The 21,217-nt window shown below is 43.5% G+C and overlaps 2 protein-coding genes across 2 annotated transcripts in view; one reads left to right on the top strand and one right to left on the bottom strand.

Annotated features, from left to right (window-relative positions):
* The window catches only part of WWOX (WW domain containing oxidoreductase), a 1,061,193-nt gene that overhangs the window by 514,306 nt on the left and 525,670 nt on the right, over positions 1-21,217 (top strand). The window lies entirely within an intron of this gene.
* LOC132783115 (dynein regulatory complex protein 10-like) lies at positions 4,045-5,541 on the bottom strand. Its single transcript, XM_060788200.2, has one exon. It carries the CDS (start codon positions 5,482-5,484, stop codon positions 4,045-4,047), a length of 1,440 nt encoding a protein of 479 aa, XP_060644183.2. The 5' UTR covers positions 5,485-5,541.

The following is a 21,217-nucleotide window of genomic DNA, read 5'->3' as shown; positions in this document are numbered from 1 at the left end:
GCGTATTGCGCGGTTGCATCCGCCATTAACAAATCGATTCGTATTCGTTTCGTATTGTTTCGTAATTTTACGAAATTTCATAAATATCGAACTTTTTTAAAGAAAAATTTCGGAATTCTTTTAAATATCGAAACGCAAAAAACCCCAAAAAACGAATCGAGTTTAGAAACAATTTTTTCCATGGTTGCCCAGCCCTAGAGATGCCATATTCTTTGGCTGTAAAAAAAAAATTAAGTCGCTAAACAAATATTTTGAGTCATTACAGACATTGAAGATAAAGCTTTTCGGTCTCGTTGCTTTTCATCAGGACGGTTTGCGAGAACTTCTTCCTCTCCTGTCAAAACCCATTAGACTTTATCTGGATTTTCCCCTGTTTTACCTACGTTCTTTCTCATGTTGTCGGGATGTCACAACAATCGAAGGCCTGTTTTGCAAGCTCAGTTAAGTTTATTCATTTATTTATGTTCGGGCGATGTTACAGTCTCTTTGAAATCCCGAGAATGATTTTTTGCAGCGAGGGGACAAATAACATCCGTAGTTTTCTCCACCTTACACGCCACCCTCGAGCGCTCTCTGAATCGCTTCATCTTGGATGATAACTCGGAGCCCCAAGTGTTGCAGGCACTAATTCTATTGTTTTCGGCTGCTGACACAGCATCTATCCATGTTTGTTTTTAAGAGGTACTGTGGCAGAGAAACAGAGAGCCTCATTAAGGACCATCTTTTATCCTACTTCATATTTTATTCTGATTTTTTTAAGATCCTTTCAACAGAAGAAAGTAAGACAAAAAACAGAACCATCATTTTTTTTACTACTCCTCAGCACCAGACCCTCCCTCTCAGTGTCTGAAACATCCCATAGTTATGGTTATGGAAAACTTGACAACAGGCTATGGATTTGCACAGGTCATGGAAAGTATCAAGTCTTAAAACTTCCTTAAGAGAAAAAACACAGCACCAATAAAAAAGGGGACACGGATAACAGAAGGAGGAGGGACAGGTAGGACAATGCTAATTAATCCATTACTAATGTATTGTCGAAGGATTTCATGGCTGGAATCACTAGGTTCTTGTGGGTTTTTTCAAAGCCATGGTATTCCCTGTAGTAACCTACGGATGTGAGAGCTGGACCTTAGGGAAGGCTGAGCAAAAGAAGATTGATGCTTTTGAGCTGCGGTGTTGGAGGAAAGTGCTGAGAGTGCCTTGGACTGCGAGAAGATCCAACCAGTCCATCCTCCAGGAAATAAAGCCCGACTGCTCACTGGAGGGAAGGATACTACAGACAAAGTTGAAGTACTTTGGCCACATCATGAGGAGACAGGAAAGCCTAGAGAAGACAATGATGCTGGGGAAAGTGGAAGGCAAAAGGAAGAGGGGCCGACCAAGGGCAAGATGGATGGATGGCATCCTTGAAGTGACTGGACTGACCTTGAAGGAGCTGGGGGTGGTGACGGCCGACAGGGAGCTCTGGCGTGGACTGGTCCATGAGGTCACGAAGAGTCGGAGATGACTGAACGAATGAACAACAAATGTATTGTCTGGTTGTTTCCTCTCTGCTGTTTTGCTGTGGTCAGACTACACAGAGAAGCCATTGAAATCCACAAGCATGTGGAGAATTTCAACAGAAAGGAAAAGACCATGAAAATGAACAAAATCTGGCTACCAGTATTAAAAAATTCTAAAATTACAACAGCAAAACAGCAGAGAGGAAACAACCAGGCACATCTTAACACCTCTCAACAAAAGATTTTTCCAGGCTCAGCCAGGCCTTCAAATGCTAATGAAGGTGGTCAGTTGAAACATTCACACCTAGCTCCAGCAGAGAAGAGCTCTTTGCCCCACCCCAGCCATTCCACAGATATATAAACCCATTGTCCTAATTCCAACAGACCTCACTACCTCTGAGGATGCTTGCCTTAGATGCAGGCGAAACATCAGGAGAAATGCCTCTAGAACATGGCCCTATAGCCCGAAAAAACCCACAAGAACCTAGTAATCCATTACTAGTTTCATTGTGAGCACAATTTCATTTTTTTGGAAAATATTATATGCCTCTGATTTCATCCTTGCTTGGCTTTCGCACCTTTGTGAGGTTGCAAGGGGGTGAAGGATTGCACACATCATCCAGATTCATACAAACACAGAATCGGACGAGACCACATAGGCCAGCGTTTCTCAACCTGGGGGTCGGGACCCCTGGGGGGGTCGTGAGTGGGTGTCAGAGGGGTTACCGAAGACCACTGGAAAACAATACAACTCCCAAAGTCAAGGCCAGTGCTCACCAAACCCTTCCAGTATTTTCTGTTGGTCATGGGAGTTCTGTGTGCCAAGTTTGGTTCAATTCCATTGTTGGTGGAGTTCAGAATGCTCTTTGATCTATATAAATAAAAATGTAATGTTTGTTTGTGGTATCCACAGAACTCCAAAACCCCTGGATGAATTGACACCAAATTTGGCAGCAAAACACATTGTAATCTGATCTATGTCTTCCAAACCAAAAAAAATCTTTTAAAAGGAAGGGGAAATAACTTTAATACCCCCTCCCCCCGTGACGGCGTGAGTGGCGACACCTATGTATAGAACTGTTAGTTGCAAGATTTAAACGGTTGTATCATGCTTAATCCTGCCCCTTTTACCCTGTTTATGTATAGTTGTATGGATTGGTTACTTATAGCTGTCAATCAGTACTGTTTGGCTCCACCTCTTCTTGCAGGAGGGGAGTACTTCCTTTCTTTTCATTCTGCCATCAGAGTTCCTACCATATGTACGTGAGTAAGAGACTTGACTCTAAAAGACCCTGATTTAAATTACCTCTCAGCACCAGTTCTGAGGTTTCTTACCCTTGAGAATTGTGCTTCATGTTCAGACCTGAGCAATGTTGGAAATCTCAAGTGCCTTCAAGCCGGTTCTTTTGGCACCAAAGGAAGATCCTGAGTCTTCAAAACATAGGCCATCTGAACTGGGGTTGTGGTTTGCTCCGGCATTCACAGCCGTTGAGTAAAGAGGTAACTTGGGGAGGCTTCTCAGCTTCAAACCCCTTGGACCCAGGACTAATTGAGACTGTAACGTATATTTTCCTTCACCCCTCTGAAGTTTCCAGCTCATTCCTTTAAAGAAATAACTCTTTTTGATCAATAAAACTTATTTAGAGTTATTTACAGCGTTTTGGGTTTTTGAGAGTTCCAGTTTCCTATAGGAGGGCAAGAAGCAATCCCCTGGGGAAAGATGCCACATCCATCCCTCCTTTATTAAGAATAATAGCCCACAGGCGCGATGGTACACCCCCAAAAAAGTACCTAACTGAGCATGCGCAAGAGGCCCTCTCCCCAGCGTGTGTGAGAAGACTGAGGCACCAACCATTGAAAGAGGAAAGGGGCTACCTCAACATGGAGTCCCTCTCCAAGCAGGAAGGCAGATTCCTGAGGAAAGAAAAGAGAGAAGGAAGGAAGGAGAGACAGAGTAGGGCGTGGAGCCTTGGCGAGGCAAGCCCCGGCAGTCACTGTAGAGGCTCCTTGAAGCCCAAATGGCCCCCAGGCAACCCCTCCCCCCAAACTGGAGGATTGAAAGGGAAGCCTGGCTGCAGGAGTGGCTGCACACACACACACACCCCACTCGGGACCATTGGGTGAAGGGAGGATGCAAACCCCTTACAAACTGCCACAGAAAGAAGGGGGGAGGAAGGGAAAGAAAGGAGAGAAGAAAGGAAGAAAAAGACTGGTGAAGAGAAAGATAGGAATGGAAGGAAATGTAGAAGGAAAGAAAGAGGAAGGAAAGGAGGCAGGGATGGGAGAGGAAAGAAAGGAAGAGAAAGGAGAAAGGAAGGAAGGGAGGAAGAAAGGTATTATTATTATTATTATTATTATTATTATTATTATTATTATTATTATTAAGGAGAGACTAAACAGCCATTGAACATTACATTTTTATTTATATAGAAGACACACTGACAAGGGGTACCAAATCTTTTTATCCATAACCATCTGGGGTACAAAAAGTGGGAAGGGCTCACTTCTTCTTTTCTTCTTCTTCTTTTTCTTTTTTTCTTCACTTCTTTTTTTTCAGAGGAAAGATTGGCTTCTTTCCTTTGCCCTTCTTCTTCTTCCGCCGAGTGCGCAGCACCGATCTCACCTGGTAACCCTTCCAGAAGGCCTGAATGATGGTGGCCGCCCGGACCAGAATGGCCATCTCCTGGTCAGCCTTCTCCTTCTGCTCCAGCTTCATCTTCCGTTCCTCCTTGATCTGGCTGTATTCTTGGTCCAGGAGGCGGAGCTTCTCCCGCACGTCGGCAAGGTGTTCCTTCACCACCGAATAGACCGCATCGATTTCTTCAATCTCTTTCTGTTTTTCCACCATCTCGACGTCATACTTCTGGACCCAGTTCTCAATTTCCATCTCCACTTTGAATTTCTTCTTCCGGATCGCCTTCTCGGCATCTTGGTTCTCCGAGATGAGGGCACTGAACTGGGCCCGTAGCTGGTTCAGCTCCTGCTGCAACTTGAGGCACTTGGCATGCGCCCCCTGCTGCGCCTCCTTCTGCTGCTCCTCTGCTTCGGCCCGGGTGCGTTGGATCTGGCTGTCGGCACAGTTGGCCAGGTTGTGCAGCTGGTTCTTGAGCTCCTTTATGATCGCATCCTTCTTGGAGAGCTCCTCATCCCGATCCAGAATCGCAGCGGCTACTTCTTCCTGCAACAAGGCGATCAGCTCTTTGTTTTTTTTATCCTGCTCGCTGAGTTCCTCCCTCAGCTGCTTCCACTCTTTGTCTTCCAACGGAGTAGTCAGAAGCCTCTCAAGGAAAAACATGCGGAACTCGACCAAGCTCTTGAGGAAGAGATTGGCGCTGAGGCGCCTCCGGCGGGCAAAGCTTCGTATGATCTGGCAGGTGTCGGAGTTGGCATCGAAGCGGCGCAAAATATTACGGACAGAGCCCTGTAGGCCGTAGATGATCAAAGGCAGGTGGCCTGTCAGGTCTTTGGCGCCATGGGTCTTGCCTTTGTATGTGCTCTCGTACACGAGGTCTGTTCCTTTGAGGCGGGTGCGCGTGGCAATCAGGATATTCGAAAGCCTCAGGTGTTCCTTAAATGCTCCTGTCAGTTCAGGACCCAGCACCGTGCTCGCTGCTTCCAGGTGTTGCATCAGGTATGGGAAGGTGTTGATCAACTCGGCCCGCAGGATGGCCTCATCTATGACCGACATGATCTTCTTGGTCTCCACCGTGACCAGTCTTGTTCGACCGGGCCCCTGGATTTTCATGGGCAGCCTCTGGTTCAGCCTTTTGGCGCGGGATGAAATGATAGGTACATAGGGCAAGTGGGAGGTTGGCTCTGGGCCCGTAACTTCTACTGGGGAAGATAGTTCAGGCTTGGGAGGAGAGCTTTTTGGCCGATAGATATGCTCCGGGAAGCGAGTCTTCTTGACTTCCTTCGTCAAAGAACTAGGTGGTCCTTGAACACATTCACGTGTCCCACAGGCAGGAGCATTCTCCATTTTTTCCTTATCACACAATGGGGATTTTGGGGGATGTAGTCCAAACCCTGGACCTCACTGGATATAGAGCTGATGGGTACTGCAGTCCAATCTCATCTGGGGGCCCTTCCAGACAGGCCCCACACCCCAGGATCTGATCCTCTGTCCTCTGCTGGATTATATGAGTTTGCACTCCGATATAATCTCAAATAAACAAATAAATTGGCTCTTTTGGTCTTTTTCGAGGGAAGAGAACGCAGAGCTTGTCCAGACAGGCCCTACACTCCAAGATCTGGTCCCGGGACTATTTCTTTCAAATCTTCCCCTTCCCTTCCCTGCGGAAGGATTGAAGAGTGATGTGTCCTCAAGGTCTAACGGTTCCGGGACTATTTTCTTTTTTTCAAACCTTCGCCTTCCCTTCCCTGCGGAGGGATTGAAGAGTGATGTGTTCTCAAGGTCTAACAGTCCAAGGCGAAGACAGCCAATCAGGTGGTGCGCGGGCTGTGATTGACAGGGGCAACTGTTGGAGGGGGAGGAGCCATGTCTTGCCTTATTATTACAGGCGCTTCCTCAGGGAAAGTCTCCTCATAGAGTCTATTCAGGCCTTTTCCACACGGCTGTGTAAAATCCACAATGAACTGGATTACATGGCAATGTGGACTCAGATAAGAAGATATTGTGGGATTTTTTTAATTGAGAGATTTGAGAAACTGCAAGTCGCTTCTGGTGTGACAGAATGGGCCGTCTGCAAGGCCGTTGCCCAGGCGACGCCCGGATGTTTTGATGTTTTATCCTTGTAGGAGGCATGGCAGTGTGGATTCAGATAATCCAGTTAAAAGATGATATTGGGGGATTTTTTAACTGAGAGACTTGAGAAACTGCAAGTTGCTTCTGGTGTGAGAGAATGGGCCGTCTGCAAGGACGTTGCCCAGGCGACCCCTGGATGTTTTGATGTTTTTACCACCCTTCTGGGAGGCTTCTCTCATGTCCCCGCATGAGGAGCTGGAGCTGATAGAGGGAGCTCATCCGCCTCTCCCCGGATTTGAACCTACGACCTGTCGGTCTTCAGTCCTGCCGGCACAGGGGTTTAACCCACTGTGCCACCGGGGGCTCCTATTATGTGAGTTGATGCAACTGATCACATTGTACATATGTTGTTCTGAACTACGAAGAGTAAACTATTTGTTCTTTATTGTTCACCTGAGTGGCATATTTTCTTTCTCTGACAAGGCAGTGTGTGGGCTGATGAAACGTGAACTATAATAAAATAATAATAAAACTTTATTTATATACCGTTCCATCTCCCCGAGGGGACTCAGAGCGGTTCCCACGTAACATCACAAAACATACAAAGCAAAAAACAACATAACCATAAGATTAACAAAACAAAATATAAGCATAAAAATTGTCACCATAACACACATATATTCAAAGTAATCCTGTCTGTTCAAGGCAATTTAAAATTTTTAAAAGGCCGGGCCAAGATTAGTGCAAGCCAAAAAATTCTAGAGGGCCCGGGAATTAAGTGCAATGTTATGGCAGGCAACAATAATATTAGGTACTAGGCCTGGGTAACAATGGAAAAATTTGTTTCTAAAATCGATTTGTATTTGGGGGGTTTTTTTGTTTCGATATTTAAAATAATTTAAAATAATAATGAGGCTTCTCTCATGTCCCCGCATGAGGAGCTGGAGCTGATAGAGGGAGCTCATTCGTCCTCTCCCTGGATTCAGACCTGCGACCTGTCGGTCTTCAGTCCTGACAGCACAGGGGTTTAACTCACTTTTTATTTATAACTAGTTAACTATAAATCCCAGCAACTACAATTCCCAAATGACAAAATCAATCCCCCCAACCCCACCACTATTCAAATTTGGGTGTATTGGGTATTTTTGAAAAATTTGGTCCAGCGAACGAAAATACATTCTGCATAGCCCAAATGTGAACACTGGTGGAATTTGGGGAAAATAGACCTTGACATTACAGCCCTAAAAACACAAAAAACCCCAGAAGAATGGACTTAATCCCCCCCCCCCAAATAAACTAAATATGCATACACTCATACACATGCACACATAGATACACACACACACACACAAGCACACACAAATATACACATGTACACATACATGCACACATACATATATATTTACATATACACATGCACACATACATATAGACATACATACACACATATATATGCACAAGCACAGACATATACACAATATACATATACACATATAAACACAGAAATACACAAATATATACACACATATATACATACACATATGCGCGCACACACACATATACACCCGTCTATCTATATATATGTGTATATATGTGTGTTTGCATATATAGAGCTGGATAGGTATAAATATATGTGTGTGTGTGTGTGTATCTGTATGTATGTGTGCATGTGTATAGGTATATGAGTGTATGTGTATATGTATATATAGTTTATTTTGTGGGGTTTTAAGTCCATTCTGCTGGGTTTTTTTGTGTGTTTTTAGGGGTGATGGGCACTCATTGGCCTGATAGGTGTCTTGTGTCCAAATTTGGTGTCAATTTGTCCAGTGGTTTTTGGGTTATGTTAATTACACAAACGAACATTACATTTTAATTATATAGATATATTTATCTATTTATGTATGCAAACACGCACGCACGCACACACACACACACACACATATATATAGTGTCGAAGGCTTTCATGGCCGGAATCACTCGGTTGTTGTAGGTTTTTTGGGGCTATATGGCCATAGTCTAGAGGTGTGTATACACACACACACACACACACATATATAGTATCAAAGGCTTTCATGGCCGGAATCACTCGGTTGTTGTAGGTTTTTTTGGGCTATATGGCCATGGTCTAGAGGTGTGTATACACACACACACAAACATATATAGTATCAAAGGCTTTCATGGCCGGAATCACTGGGTTGTTGTAGGTTTTTTGGGGTTATATGGCCATAGTCTAGAGGTGTGTATACACACACACACACATATATAGTATCAAAGGCTTTCATGGCCGGAATCACTCGGTTGTTGTAGGTTTTTTTGGGCTATATGGCCATAGTCTAGAGGTGTGTATACACACACACACACATATATAGTATCAAAGGCTTTCATGGCCGGAATCACTCGGTTGTTGTAGGTTTTTTAGGGCTATATGGCCATAGTCTAGAGGTGTGTATACACACACACACACATATATAGTATCAAAGGCTTTCATGGCCGGAATCACTGGGTTGTTGTAGGTTTTTTTGGGCTATATGGCCATGGTCTAGAGGTGTGTATACACACACACACACACATATATAGTATCAAAGGCTTTCATGGCCGGAATCACTGGGTTGTTGTAGGTTTTTTTGGGCTATATGGCCATAGTCTAGAGGTGTGTATACACACGCACACACATATATAGTATCAAAGGCTTTCATGGCTGGAATCACTGGGTTGTTGTTGGTTTTTTTGGGCTATATGGCCATGGTCTAGAGGTGTATACACACACACACACACACACACACACACAAAACATATATACAGACTGGGCCACAGCAACACGTGGCAGGGGACGGCCAGTGAGTATATAAAGCAATTCCCTTCTTTGAGGCTTTCTTTGGACCAGGAGAGAGGTCTTGATGAATTTATATCCCTCTGGTTAATTCAACATTGTGAAGGCAATATGCACAAACATGTATACCCACAGGAAGGGAATGAAGAGAAAGATGCGAGAAATGCTGGCTAATGCTGTGGGCCTTGCCCCCTCAAGACTGTTTGGCTCGTTGTTTGATTTTGCTTGTGTTTTTCTTCCATGTAACTTTTAAAAGCCCTTCATGGCTGGAGGGTTTTTATTGTAAACATAAAACATTAATTTAAACATTAAATATTTTACAACTGCTTTTTAGTGCGTCAGTGTCCACTGACACTCCAAGATGTTGGTTTTTGTTTTAATATTTGCTTTTACCCCAAAACATGCACACATACAAATGCACAGAGAGGGGAGCATGTGTGAATCATTTAAATAAGTTCTTTCTAGCAGTACTACTCTTCACATAGAAAAGAAAGTCTGCTAAACAGAGGATCAAGCGAGATTAATTTCAGGGTATTACTGTGCTGGTATGGCTGTACCAGGAGCTCCAAACTCCCTTTCGTTCTTTGAGCGTTTGCATGTGCTTGTTCTGTCCATGCATTTTGCAGCTGGGTGGTTCCTGCTAGTCATGATAGACAGGTGGCTGCAGTCATGGGGCTAGCCACCTGTCTATCATCGTTAAGTTTTAGTTCCGCCCTTTTTCCCAGGTTCAGGAGGGAAAGGGAACCAATTTAGTTCAGTCTTACAGTTGGAAGCTCAGCTACAGGACTTGAAAGTTTTCTACCTTAGAGAAGCTTCATTTCTTACAAAGTCTGGAGGGAAATAGTCCCAAAAGCTCTGGCTGGGGAATTTACAGCCTCACAGGTTTAAGAACAGTCTCTAAAGAAAGGCTTTTAAGAGAAACAGCTTTACAGCACAACCCTTGTTGGGGTTGGAGAAACGGACCTACAACTTTCGTGGGAAAAATCCAAAGGACTTCAGCTGGAAATTCTTCAGAGCCTTGGCTGGTAGGTCTACTTGGGTACCCAAGAAGCAATTTGGAGCCGGGAGTAGAGCCCACACCAGCAAAGCCTAGAAAGCAGATTGCCCTGGGAGGGGTCAAAAAGGGTTTTCCCCGTAAAGGAAAGAAATAGCTCTCCAAGCAAGCTGCCTGTCCCTTGTGGACAAGATTTAAGCAAGTCACCAATTGATTCAAAGCCTTGAAGTATTTGTTTGATTTGTTGAAGATCTAAGATTGTTTGTTGAAGACCTAAGCAATAATAAAGAACTTTGTTGAACCTTTAAGCTTCTAAAGACTTTGTATAGGAAAACCCATAGGGCCTCTCATCCGAGGCACCCCAGCTTCCCGCTGGGCACAAAGAGCACATTCTGTTCAAAAGCCAATTGTTATAGACCCAGCACACGACAGCATAATTACTATTTCCACAACCTTCTGGTTCCATTGTAACATCCACTACTAGGGATGTGCAATCCATAAAAATGGTTCAAAAGTCATTACATAACTGTGGGGAGGGTTGCCGGCCTTCATTTCTGAAGTCTTTCTAAAGTATAGTTAGTGAAAAATTCATTACTATAACAAGAGTAACAAAATTTCATTACTATTTTGTTATAGTAATTGTGCATAATTGCTATAATTGAAGAAACTTCAGGGGCTCCTTTCTCCCTCATTTTAAAATCTATTGGAGTAAAACTTGCTACAATGATAGACCACATTTATCACTGTTACTCCACCAAATTTCAGAACGTTTCACTTATCCACAGATTTTTGGGGAATTTTCAAAATTTTTTATAAACAACATTGTTTAAAAAGCTACAAACTATCTACTTGAATTTATATACAACTAGCTGTCCCCTGCCACGCATTACTGTGGCCTAATCTGGTGATGTGGAAAATAATTAGAAAATGTTGGTTTCTAATATATGTAATTTCTTTCTGCTTGTGGGTAAACAGTATTTCTTGTTGTTTCTTTGTTAGTGTTGATGTGAAGAGTGTCTGGTTTGCCTACTCTGGGACATGCAACATATAATTTTCCTTCTGTAGGGCTCCCTTTCAAATCTATGATTCTATATTTCTATGCATGTAAATGATATCTATCTATCTATCTATATCTATGACTGAATGGCTCTTGGTCAGGAGGGCTTTGATGGCATTTTCTTGCCCTGGTGAAGGGAGTTGGACTGGATGGCATTAAGTATTTTCTGATGGTCATGGGAGTTCTGTATGGGAAGTTTGCCCCAATTCTGTCATTGGTGGGGTTCAGCATGCTCTTTGATTGTAGGTGAACTATAAATCCCAGTATCTATAACTCCAAAATGTCGAGGTCTATTTCCTTCAAACTCCATCTTTGTTCGTATTTAGGCATATAGAATATCCGTGCCAAGTTTGGTCCAGATCCATCATTGTTTGAGTCCACAGTGCTCTCTAGATGTAGGTGAACTACAAATCCAAAACTCAAGGTCAGCGCCCACCAAACCCTTCTAGTGTTTTCTGTTGGTCAGGGGAGTCCTGTGTGCCAAGTTTGGTTCAATTCCATCATTGGTGGAGTTCAGAATGCTCTTTGATTATAAGTGAACTATAAATCCCAACAACTCAACTCTCAAATGACAAAATCCTAATTTTTTGAGTGATGGTCACTCCTTGTGTTGTGAGACATTTTGTTGCCAAATTTGGTGTGATTTCGTTAGTTGGTTCTTTTGATTTTAAGGTACTCATTATGCACAGAGCATTTATATATATATAGATGCACAAGATAACCAGGGCATCAATCTCCAGAAGTTTCAGAAAGATTCACACACCTACTGATTTTGGAGGGTTTTAAAAGTTTAGACAAAAACAATTTATCCCCCCAAAATGTGACAACAGCAATTCCCTTGAATGTCTGCCTTTAAACAGAAGTGGTACCGGAATGCTTTTGATCCCACATGTTTAGTAGCGCTCCCAGTGGCGCAGTGGGTTAAACCCTTGTGCCGGCAGGACTGGAGATTGACGGGTCACAGATTCGAATCTAGGGAAAGCAAGGATGAGCTCCCTCTGTCAGCTCCAGCTCCCCATTTGGGGACATGAGAGAAGCCTCCCACAAGGATGGTAAAACTTCGAAACATCCAGGTGTCCCCAGGTGCCAATTTTCTCACACCAGAAGCGACTTACAGTTTTTCAAGTCACTCCTGACATGAAAAAAGTGGTATCTGTGCAGGGATATTTAAAATCTCTGTATCAAAATGTACTGCGGAGCTTTTGGCAAACTGTGGAAGTCCTGCGTATATCTAAAGCGCTCATAACCATGCAAAAAAAAAATCTGCATTTTTGCATATTACCAATACTTTTTTTCTTAGGACTTTTTTGGAGTTTATGAAATGAACTCAGCTGGAATGTATTTCATCACTGTAATTGCTCGGCTTTTTAACGATCCAGCTGTTTTTCTCCTTATGCTGACGATTTAGTAAGGTGTTCGTTTTTGTAGCTTCTTAACTAATCTTTCCCAGAATTGGATAATGAATGCTACCATCCAGAATTAACCATGCTTCCTCTAAGGAGCGTGTGCACATCCTGTCAACATCAAATGTGCTTGATATACTACACATTTTAGATTGTGCATGCACTAGCTTTTCACAGAACACAGACATCATGGTTTTTGAAAAGTATGTACCTAAATGTTTTCTTTTTAGTGTCTCTTCTAAACAAACACAGATGGACTGCATTCAGCCCCATAGCTTTTTGGAAAATCTTGCACTTGATGCTTGGTCATGGGACGGATCAGAAGACATACTCAGGACTCACTTAATAAACACTTTGTATGGTTTGGGATTCTGGGCCAATTTCACATTTCTTTGTTCTGTCAAATGCTTGACCTGATGAGCTGTGTTAGGAACTGTATAAGGAGCCCAGGAGGGCACAGACTGTTGCATTTTAATGCTCTCAACAACCATGGGAGGTGAGTAAGCCAAAAGAAGAGAGGCTGCCCAAAGTTACCTATAGAGCTCCACTAAAAAGGGAAATGCTAAAGATTGTTCAAACTTCCATACAGTGGCCCTTATTTCTCATGCCACTAAGGTAATGCTCAAGATCCTGCAAGGAAGACTCCAGCAATACATGGAGCGAGAGTTGCCAGATGTTCAAGCTGGGTTTAGAAAAGGCAGAGGAACGAGAGACCAGATTGCCAATATCCGCCGGATAATGGAGAAAGGCAGGGAGTTTCAGAAAAACATCTATTTCTGTTTTATTGACTACTAGCCGTCCCCTGCCACGCGTTGCTGTGGCCCACATGGGGGTTCTGTGTGGGAGGTTTGGTCCAATTCTATCGTTGGTGGAGTTCAGAATGCTCTGTAATTGTAGGTGAACTATAAATCCCAGGAACTACAACTCCTAAATGTCAAGATTCTATTTCCCACAAACTCCACCAGTGTTCACATTTGGGCATATTGAGTATTCATGCCAAGTTTGGTCCAGATCCATCATTGTTTGAGTCCACAGTGCTCTCTGGATGTAACTGAACTACAACTCCCAAATATCAAGATTCTATTTCCCACAAACTCCACCAGTGTTCACATTTGGGCATATTGAGTATTCTTGTAGAGTTTGGTCCAGATCCATCATTGTTTGAGTCCACAGTGCTCTCTGGATGTAAGTGAACTACAACTCCCAAAACTCAAGGTCAATGCCCACCAAACCCTTTCAGTATTTTCTGTTCGTCGTGGGAGTTCTGTGTGCCAAGTTTGGTTCAATTCCATCGTTGGTGGAGTCCAGAATGCTCTTTGATTGTAGGTGAACTATAAATCCCAGCAACTACAACTCCCAAATGACGAAATCAATATCCTCCCCCAATCCCACCAGTATGTAAATTTGGGTGTATTGGGTCTTTGTGTCAAATTTTGTCCAGTTAATGAAAATACATCCTACCTATCAGATATTTACATGACAATTCATAACAGCAGCAAGTAGCAATTAAACTAATGTTATGGTTGGGGGTCACCACAACATAAGGAACTGTATTAAGGGGTCGCTGCATTAGGAGGGTTGAGAACCACTGCAGTAAGGTAATGCTCAAGATCCTGCAAAGAAGACTCCAGTAAGACATGGGGAGAGGGTTGCCAGATGGACAAGCTGGGTTTTGAAAAGGCAGAGGAATGAGAGACCAAATTGCCAATATCCGCTGGATAATGGAGAAAGGCAGGGAGTTTCAGAAAAACATATATTTCTATTTTATTGACTATTCTAAAGCCTTTGACTGTGTGGATCATAATAAATTGTGGCAAGTTCTTGGTGGCATGGGGGTACCAAGCCATCTTGTCTCTCTTCTGAGGAATCTGTATAAGGACCAAGTAGCAACAGTAAGAACTGACCACAGAACAACAGACTGGTTCAAGATTAGAAAAGGAGTATGGCAGGACTCTCACCCAACCTTTTTAACTTGTATGCAGAACACATCATGCGATGTGCGGGGCTTGAGGAATGCAAGGCAGGGGTGAAAATTGCTGGAAGAAACATTAACAACCTTAGATATGCAGATGACACCACTTTGATGGCCGAAAGCGAGGGGGAGCTGAGGAGCCTTCTAATCAAGGTGAAAGAAGAAAGCGCAAAAGCTGGATTGCAGTTAAACATAAAAAAAAAAAAAGATTATGGCAACAAGAATGATAGATAACTGGGAAATAGAGGGAGAAAACGTAGTGGCAATGACAGACTTTGTATTTCTAGGCGCAAAGATTACTGCAGATGCTGACTGCAGCCAGGAAATCAGGAGACGCTTCCTTCTTGGAAGGAGAGCAATGTCCAATCTCGATAAAATAGTGAAGAGCAACAAAGATCCACATAGTCAAAGCAATGGTATTCCCCATAGTCACCTACAGATGTGAGAGCTGGACCATAGGAAAGGCTGAGCAAAGGAAGAGAGATGCTTTTGAACTGTGGTGCAGGAGGAAAGTTCTGAGAGTGCCTTGGACCACGAGAAGATCCAACCAGTCCATACTTCAAGAAATAAAGCCTGACTGCTCATTGGAGGGAAGGATAGTAGAGGCCAAGATGAAGTACTTTGGCCACATCATGAGAAGAAAGGAAAGCATAGGGAAGACAATTATGCTGGGGAAAATGGAAGGAAAAAGGAAGAGGGGCTGACCAAAGGCAAGATGGATGGATGGCATCCTTGAAGTGACTGGATTGACCTTGAAGGAGCTGGGGGTGGTGGCGACCGATATGGAGCTCTGGCATGGACTGGTCCATGAAGTCACGAAGAGTCGGAAACGACTGAATGAATGAACAACAAATTGTTTGGAGAATAGAAGCTATGTTTCCCCATATATAATCCTATATTCATGGTAGAACATATATCATTTGTACTTGTTGGGCTTGCGTGACCCAAACCCAGAGAGTGACTCATTATGCATCTACACTGTCGAATTAATGCAGCTTGACACCACTTTGACTGGCATAGATGAATGATATGCGATCATGGGCATTCTATCTTGGTGAGGCACCAGCACTCTTTGGCAGAGAAGTCTAAAGACTACAACTCCCATGATTTCTCAGCATTGAGCCACGTCAGTAGAATCATAGAGTTGGAAGAGACCTCGTGAACCATCCAGTCCAACCCCCTGCCAAGAAGCAGGAAAATAGCATTCAAAGTACCCTCAACAGATGACCATTCAGCCTGTTGAAAAGCCAAAGAAGGAGACTCTACCACACTCTGGAGCAGAGAGTTCCACTACTAAACAGCTCTCACAGTTAGGAAGTTCTTCCTAATGTTCAGGTGGAATATCCTATCCTGTAGTTTGAAGCCATTGCTCCACATCCTAGTCTCCACAGCAGCAGAAAACAAGCTTGCTCCCTCCTCCCTATGAATTCCCCCAACATATTTATACATGGCCCTCATCATGTCTCCTCTCAGCCTTCTTCAGGCTAAACATGCCCAACTCTTTAATCCACTTCTCATAGGGCTTGTTCTCCAGACCCTTGATCATTTGAGTCACCCTCCTCTGGACACATTCCAGCTTGTCAACATCTCCCTTCAATTGCGGTGCCCAGAATTGGACCCAGTGTGGTTCCAGGTGTGCTCTCACCAAGGCAGAATAAAGGGGTAGCATGACTTCCTTGGATCTAGACACTATGCTCCTATTTATGCAAGCCAACATCCTATTGGCTTTTTAAGCTACCGCTTCATGTTATTAGCTCATGTTCACCTTCTTGTCCACGAGGACTCCAATATCTTTTTCAAGCCAGGCATCCCCCATTTCTGTATCTTTGCATTTCATTTTTTCTGCCATGCTCTTGCCTACAAGAAGCATTGCCTGAACATCAAGCAAAAAGTGGGTGCTAGAAACAATATCATACGAAAGCTGACTGGCACAACTTGGGGATCACAACCAGATACAATGAAGACATCTGCCCTTGCGCTGTGCTACTCTGCTGCTGAGTATGCATGCCCAGTGTGGAACACATCTCACCACACTAAAACAGTGGATGTGGCTCTTAATGAGGCATGCTGCATTATCACAGGGTGTCTGTGCCCTACGCCACTGGAGAAATTACACTGCTTAGCCGGTATTGCACCACCTGATATCTGCCGGGAAGTAGCAGCCAATAGTGAAAGGACCAAGGCAGAGACATCTCCAGCTCATCCCCTGTTTGGGTATCAGCCAGCACGTCAATGACTTAAATCTAGACATAGTTTTCTAAGATCTACAGAGACACTCGCTGGAACACCTCAGCAAGCGAGAGTCCAAAAGTGGCAGGCTCAAACCCAGAACCTCAACCAATGGCTGATACCAAATGAGAGACTCCCCCCTGGGCACACAGAGGACTGGGCGACTTGGAAGGCGCTGAACAGACTGCGCTCTGGCACCACGAGATGCAGAGCCAACCTTCAGAAATGGGGCTACAAAGTGGAATCCACAACATGCGAGTGTGGAGAAGAGCAAACCACTGACCACCTGCTGCAATGCAACCTGAGCCCTGCCACATGCACAATGGAGGACCTTCTTGCAGCAACACCAGAGGCACTCCAAGTGGCCAAATACTGGTCAAAGGACATTTAATCAACTACCAAACTCACAAATTTTGTATTATGTCTGTTTGTTTGCTTTGTTCTGTTAGAAATGTAATATAATTGACTGGCTGCCCTGACATGAAATAAAAAAAAAACTGCCTAAGGACTCCAAGCTGGAATATCTCTACCTTGTTGACACACCCTCAATGGACATTGCCCTAGTATCACCCGTAAAAGAGATCTAATAAAACAACCCGGAAACCACACAATGCTCCAATTGGAAAGGCGTTTGGTAAATCCTAGAAAACTGAAGCCTTTGTGTGTTCTGAATTGGCATTGGTTCAATAAGATTTTTTTTATTCCTTCTCGCACAGTCTTTCAGTTACACAGTTGTCACATTTTGGAGACATATGTCCTTTCTAGAAAAATGTCAGAACCAAATGCTTATAAACCCGACTCGCTTCCGTCTGTTCCATAGCTGCAGCGGGCATTAAGATTCATGCTCATTTCATCAAGGCCATTTAGCCTGCTGATATTAATTTATAACTGAACCCCGTGTACCATTTTGCATTTTGCCTTCCAGCTCTCCATCTTCCTCATATGCATTTACAATAAACTTTTCACTATAAAGGGCACATTATGCACCTGACACTGCTGAATTAGACAGAATATCCTTCTATAACTGTCTTGTAGTTCCTTTTTGCAAAATGTGGCATGGTGTTGGTTGCATTCACCATATTCCGTTAGTAAGCTTTCTCAGTTTCAATGCCTCCACATAGTTTGCGCAAGAAGAAAATGAGAATTAAGATCTAAGAAGTTGGATTTATTTGTTATTTCGTATTTTGTTTGATGTATTTTGTTATTGTGTATTTATTGTGTTGTATGATTTTGGGCCTGGCCTCATGTTAGCTGCCCCGAGTCCCCTCTGGGGAGATGGTGGCGGAGTATAAATAAAGGTGATAATGATGATTATTATTTGGCAGTGAGATTGGTCTTTAATTTACAATGCTTTGGGAGATTGAGATCTTATCTGCCTCTGCTGATGGTCAACCTCCTCTTCCTCTTCCTCTCCTTCTTTCTCTCTCTCTTTCCTTCCCTCTTTTTCTTTCCCTTCTTCTTTCTTCCTTCTCTGTTTCTTTTCTCGCTTCCTTTGCTCTTTGAATCATAGAATCATAGAATCAAAGAGTTGGAAGAGACCTCATGGGCCATCCAGTCCAACCCCCTGCCAAGAAGCAGGAATATTGCATTCAAATCACCCCTGACAGATGGCCATCCAGCCTCTGTTTAAAAGCTTCCAAAGAAGGAGCCTCCACCACACTCCGGGGCAGAGAGTTCCACTGCTGAACGGCTCTCACAGTCAGGAATTTCTTCCTCATGTTCAGATGAAATCTCCTCTCTTGTAGTTTGAAGCCATTGTTCCACGTCCTAGTCTCCGGGGAAGCAGAAAACAAGCTTGCTCCCTCCTCCCTGTGGCTTCCTCTCACATATTTATACATGGCTATCATATCCCCTCTCAGCCTTCTCTTCTTCAGGCTAAACATGCCCAGCTCCTTAAGCCGCTCCTCATAGGGCTTGTTCTCCAGACCCTCTTTGGTACCATCCTTCCTTGTCTCTTTCCTTCCTTTCTTCCCTCCCTCTTTCTCTCTTTCGTTCCTTCTCTCCTTCCTTCCCTCTTACATTTTTATTATTTCTTTCTCTCCCTCCTTCCTTCTCTGCCTTTCTTTCTTTCCTTCTCTCCTTCCCTCCTTCTTTCCCTCTTTCTCTTCATCCTTCCTTCTCTACCCTTCTTTCTTTCCTTACACTTAAGAGTGCAAATCCATTTTTATATTTTCTTTAAATTCTATGCCACTTTGTGCTATATGTAAGCCACCTCAAGTCCCTTTGAGGAAATGGAGACGGGGTACAGTAAAGTTATTATTATTATTATTATTATTATTATTATTATTATTATTATTATCTGAAACACAACAAGATGAGTCCACAGCAGACAAGATCCCTCTGCTGGCTGTTGCATTGGATCACATGTCGGACACTTCCCAAGTGTCTAGGACTGTGTGATGTATCAGTGAATAATGCATACAGATCCCAGTAGGGTGGCCTTTTGCAGCTGGCAGATGGTAATTTTGTCAGCGCCAATTGTAGTTCACCTACATCCAGAGATCACTGTGGACTCAAACAATGATGGATCTGGACCAAACTCTACACGAATAGTCAATATGCCCTAATGTGGAGTTTGGGGAAAATAGAATCTTGACATTTGGGAGTTGTAGTTGCTGGGATTTATAGTTCACCTACAATCACAGAGCATTCTGAACCCCAGCAACGATAGAATTGGGCCAAACCTCCCACACAGAACCCCCAAGTGGGCCACAGCAACGCATGGCAGGGGACGGCTAGTCTATATAAATAAAAATGTAATGTTTGTTTGTGGGATTAACATAACTCAAAAACCACTGGACTAATTGACACCAAATTTGGACACAACACACCTATCAGGCCCACAAGTGACCATCACACATAAAAACACTGAAAAACACAGTGAAAGGGACTTAAAAAGCCACAAAAGCAAAAAGATGCTACAGCGCATGCGCAAAAAACGACTCCCCCGGCGAAAAAGAGTGTGTAGCATATCCACACTCTCCTCTGGACTACAACTCCCAGCATCCCCTAGACCAGGCCCTTTAGGAGAGGATGAGGATCCAAATGCACTCCTTTGAAGATGCAAGCTTTCTTCTCCTTGGATCTCTTTGAGAGCATCCCAATTCCTGTATATTTCCAATTTCCTATTCCTGGACTGCAACTCCCAGCGATCCTGCAGATAGATAGATTAGATGGAGATCGGTAGGTAGGTAGCTCAATCAGGAGGACTACTGGGAGTTGCAGTCCAAGAATAGGTAGAGAAGGAGAAAGGAGAAGGGAAAGAAATGAGCGGGAAGGAAGGGAAGAAGAAGAGAAGGAAGGAAAGAAAAAAGGGAAGGAAGGAAATAGAGAGGGAAGGAACAAGATAAAGAAAGAAGGAGAGAAAGAGGAAGGTTGGCCACAGCAGCGCGTGGAGGGTACAGCTAATACTTAATAAATAATAAATTAGGATTAGGAAGTGGAGGGTACAATATTCATGGTACTCTCCATATGACATTTTCTTAATTATTGGCTACTGAGAAAAAGAGGAGAGTGAAATGTTGCCTCCGAGAAGCACCTGAGTAGAAATGTTTAAACAGTAAAATGCACATTGGCCCATTTTCATGTTAATACACCACTTGATTTAATCATTGTGGGCTAATGATCTGCAAAATTTCATTTCCAAAGGAAACCATTTCCCAGCTGCTGAGATGTTAAGGTAACTAAAATTAAGAGACACCATTTCCCCAAGTTAAGAATGCCTGAATGGACAGGGTTTCGGGATGCCCTAGTCACATCTCATAGATGGGTTTTATGTTGCATTCTCAAGGCTCTGGAATATGTGGCTTTTAATGCCAGGACATGAGAGAAGCCTCCCACAGGATGCTAACACATCTGGGTGCCTCCTGGGTAATGTCCTCGCAGATAGCTAATTCTCTTACACCAGAAGTGACTTAAAGTTTGTGGGTTGTTGCAGGTTTTTTGGGCTATATGGCCATGTTCTAGAAGCCTTATCTCCTGATGTTTCACCTGCATCTATGGCAGGCATCCTCGGAGGTTGTGAGGTCTTACAGTTTATGCCATCGCGCCTGGAGGCTATAACTTTTAGTGAAAGAGACATAGATGTGACATCTTTCCCCCAGAGGATTGCTTCTTGCCTTCGTTTAAAGAACTGGAACTCCCAAGGACCAAAACACTGTAGATAACTCAAAATAGGTTTTCTTGTTCACAAAGAGTTATCCCTTTGAGGCAATAAGCTGGAAGTTTCAAAGGGGTAAAGGAAAATGTACATTACACTCTCTGGTTGTCTTGGGTCCAAGGAGATTTCACAGCTGAGAAGCTTTTCCTGTTCCCTCTTTTCTCAATGGCTGTGAAGGTCGGAACAAACACAACCCCCAGTCCAATGGCCTATGTTGAAGGCACAGAGTCTTCCTTTTGATGCCAAAGGACTGGTTTGAAGGCGCTTGGGTCTCCTCAACATTGTCCAGGGCGATCTGGGCATGAAGTATGAGTCCCAAGGGTAAAAACCTTAAAATTGGTGATGAAAGGCAACTTAATTAAG

This window comes from Anolis sagrei, chromosome 8 (assembly GCF_037176765.1).
Source record: "Anolis sagrei isolate rAnoSag1 chromosome 8, rAnoSag1.mat, whole genome shotgun sequence".
Lineage (NCBI taxonomy): Eukaryota > Metazoa > Chordata > Lepidosauria > Squamata > Dactyloidae > Anolis > Anolis sagrei.
Note: the sequence above shows the minus strand (reverse complement) of the source record. Positions and strands in the feature narration are given on the sequence as shown.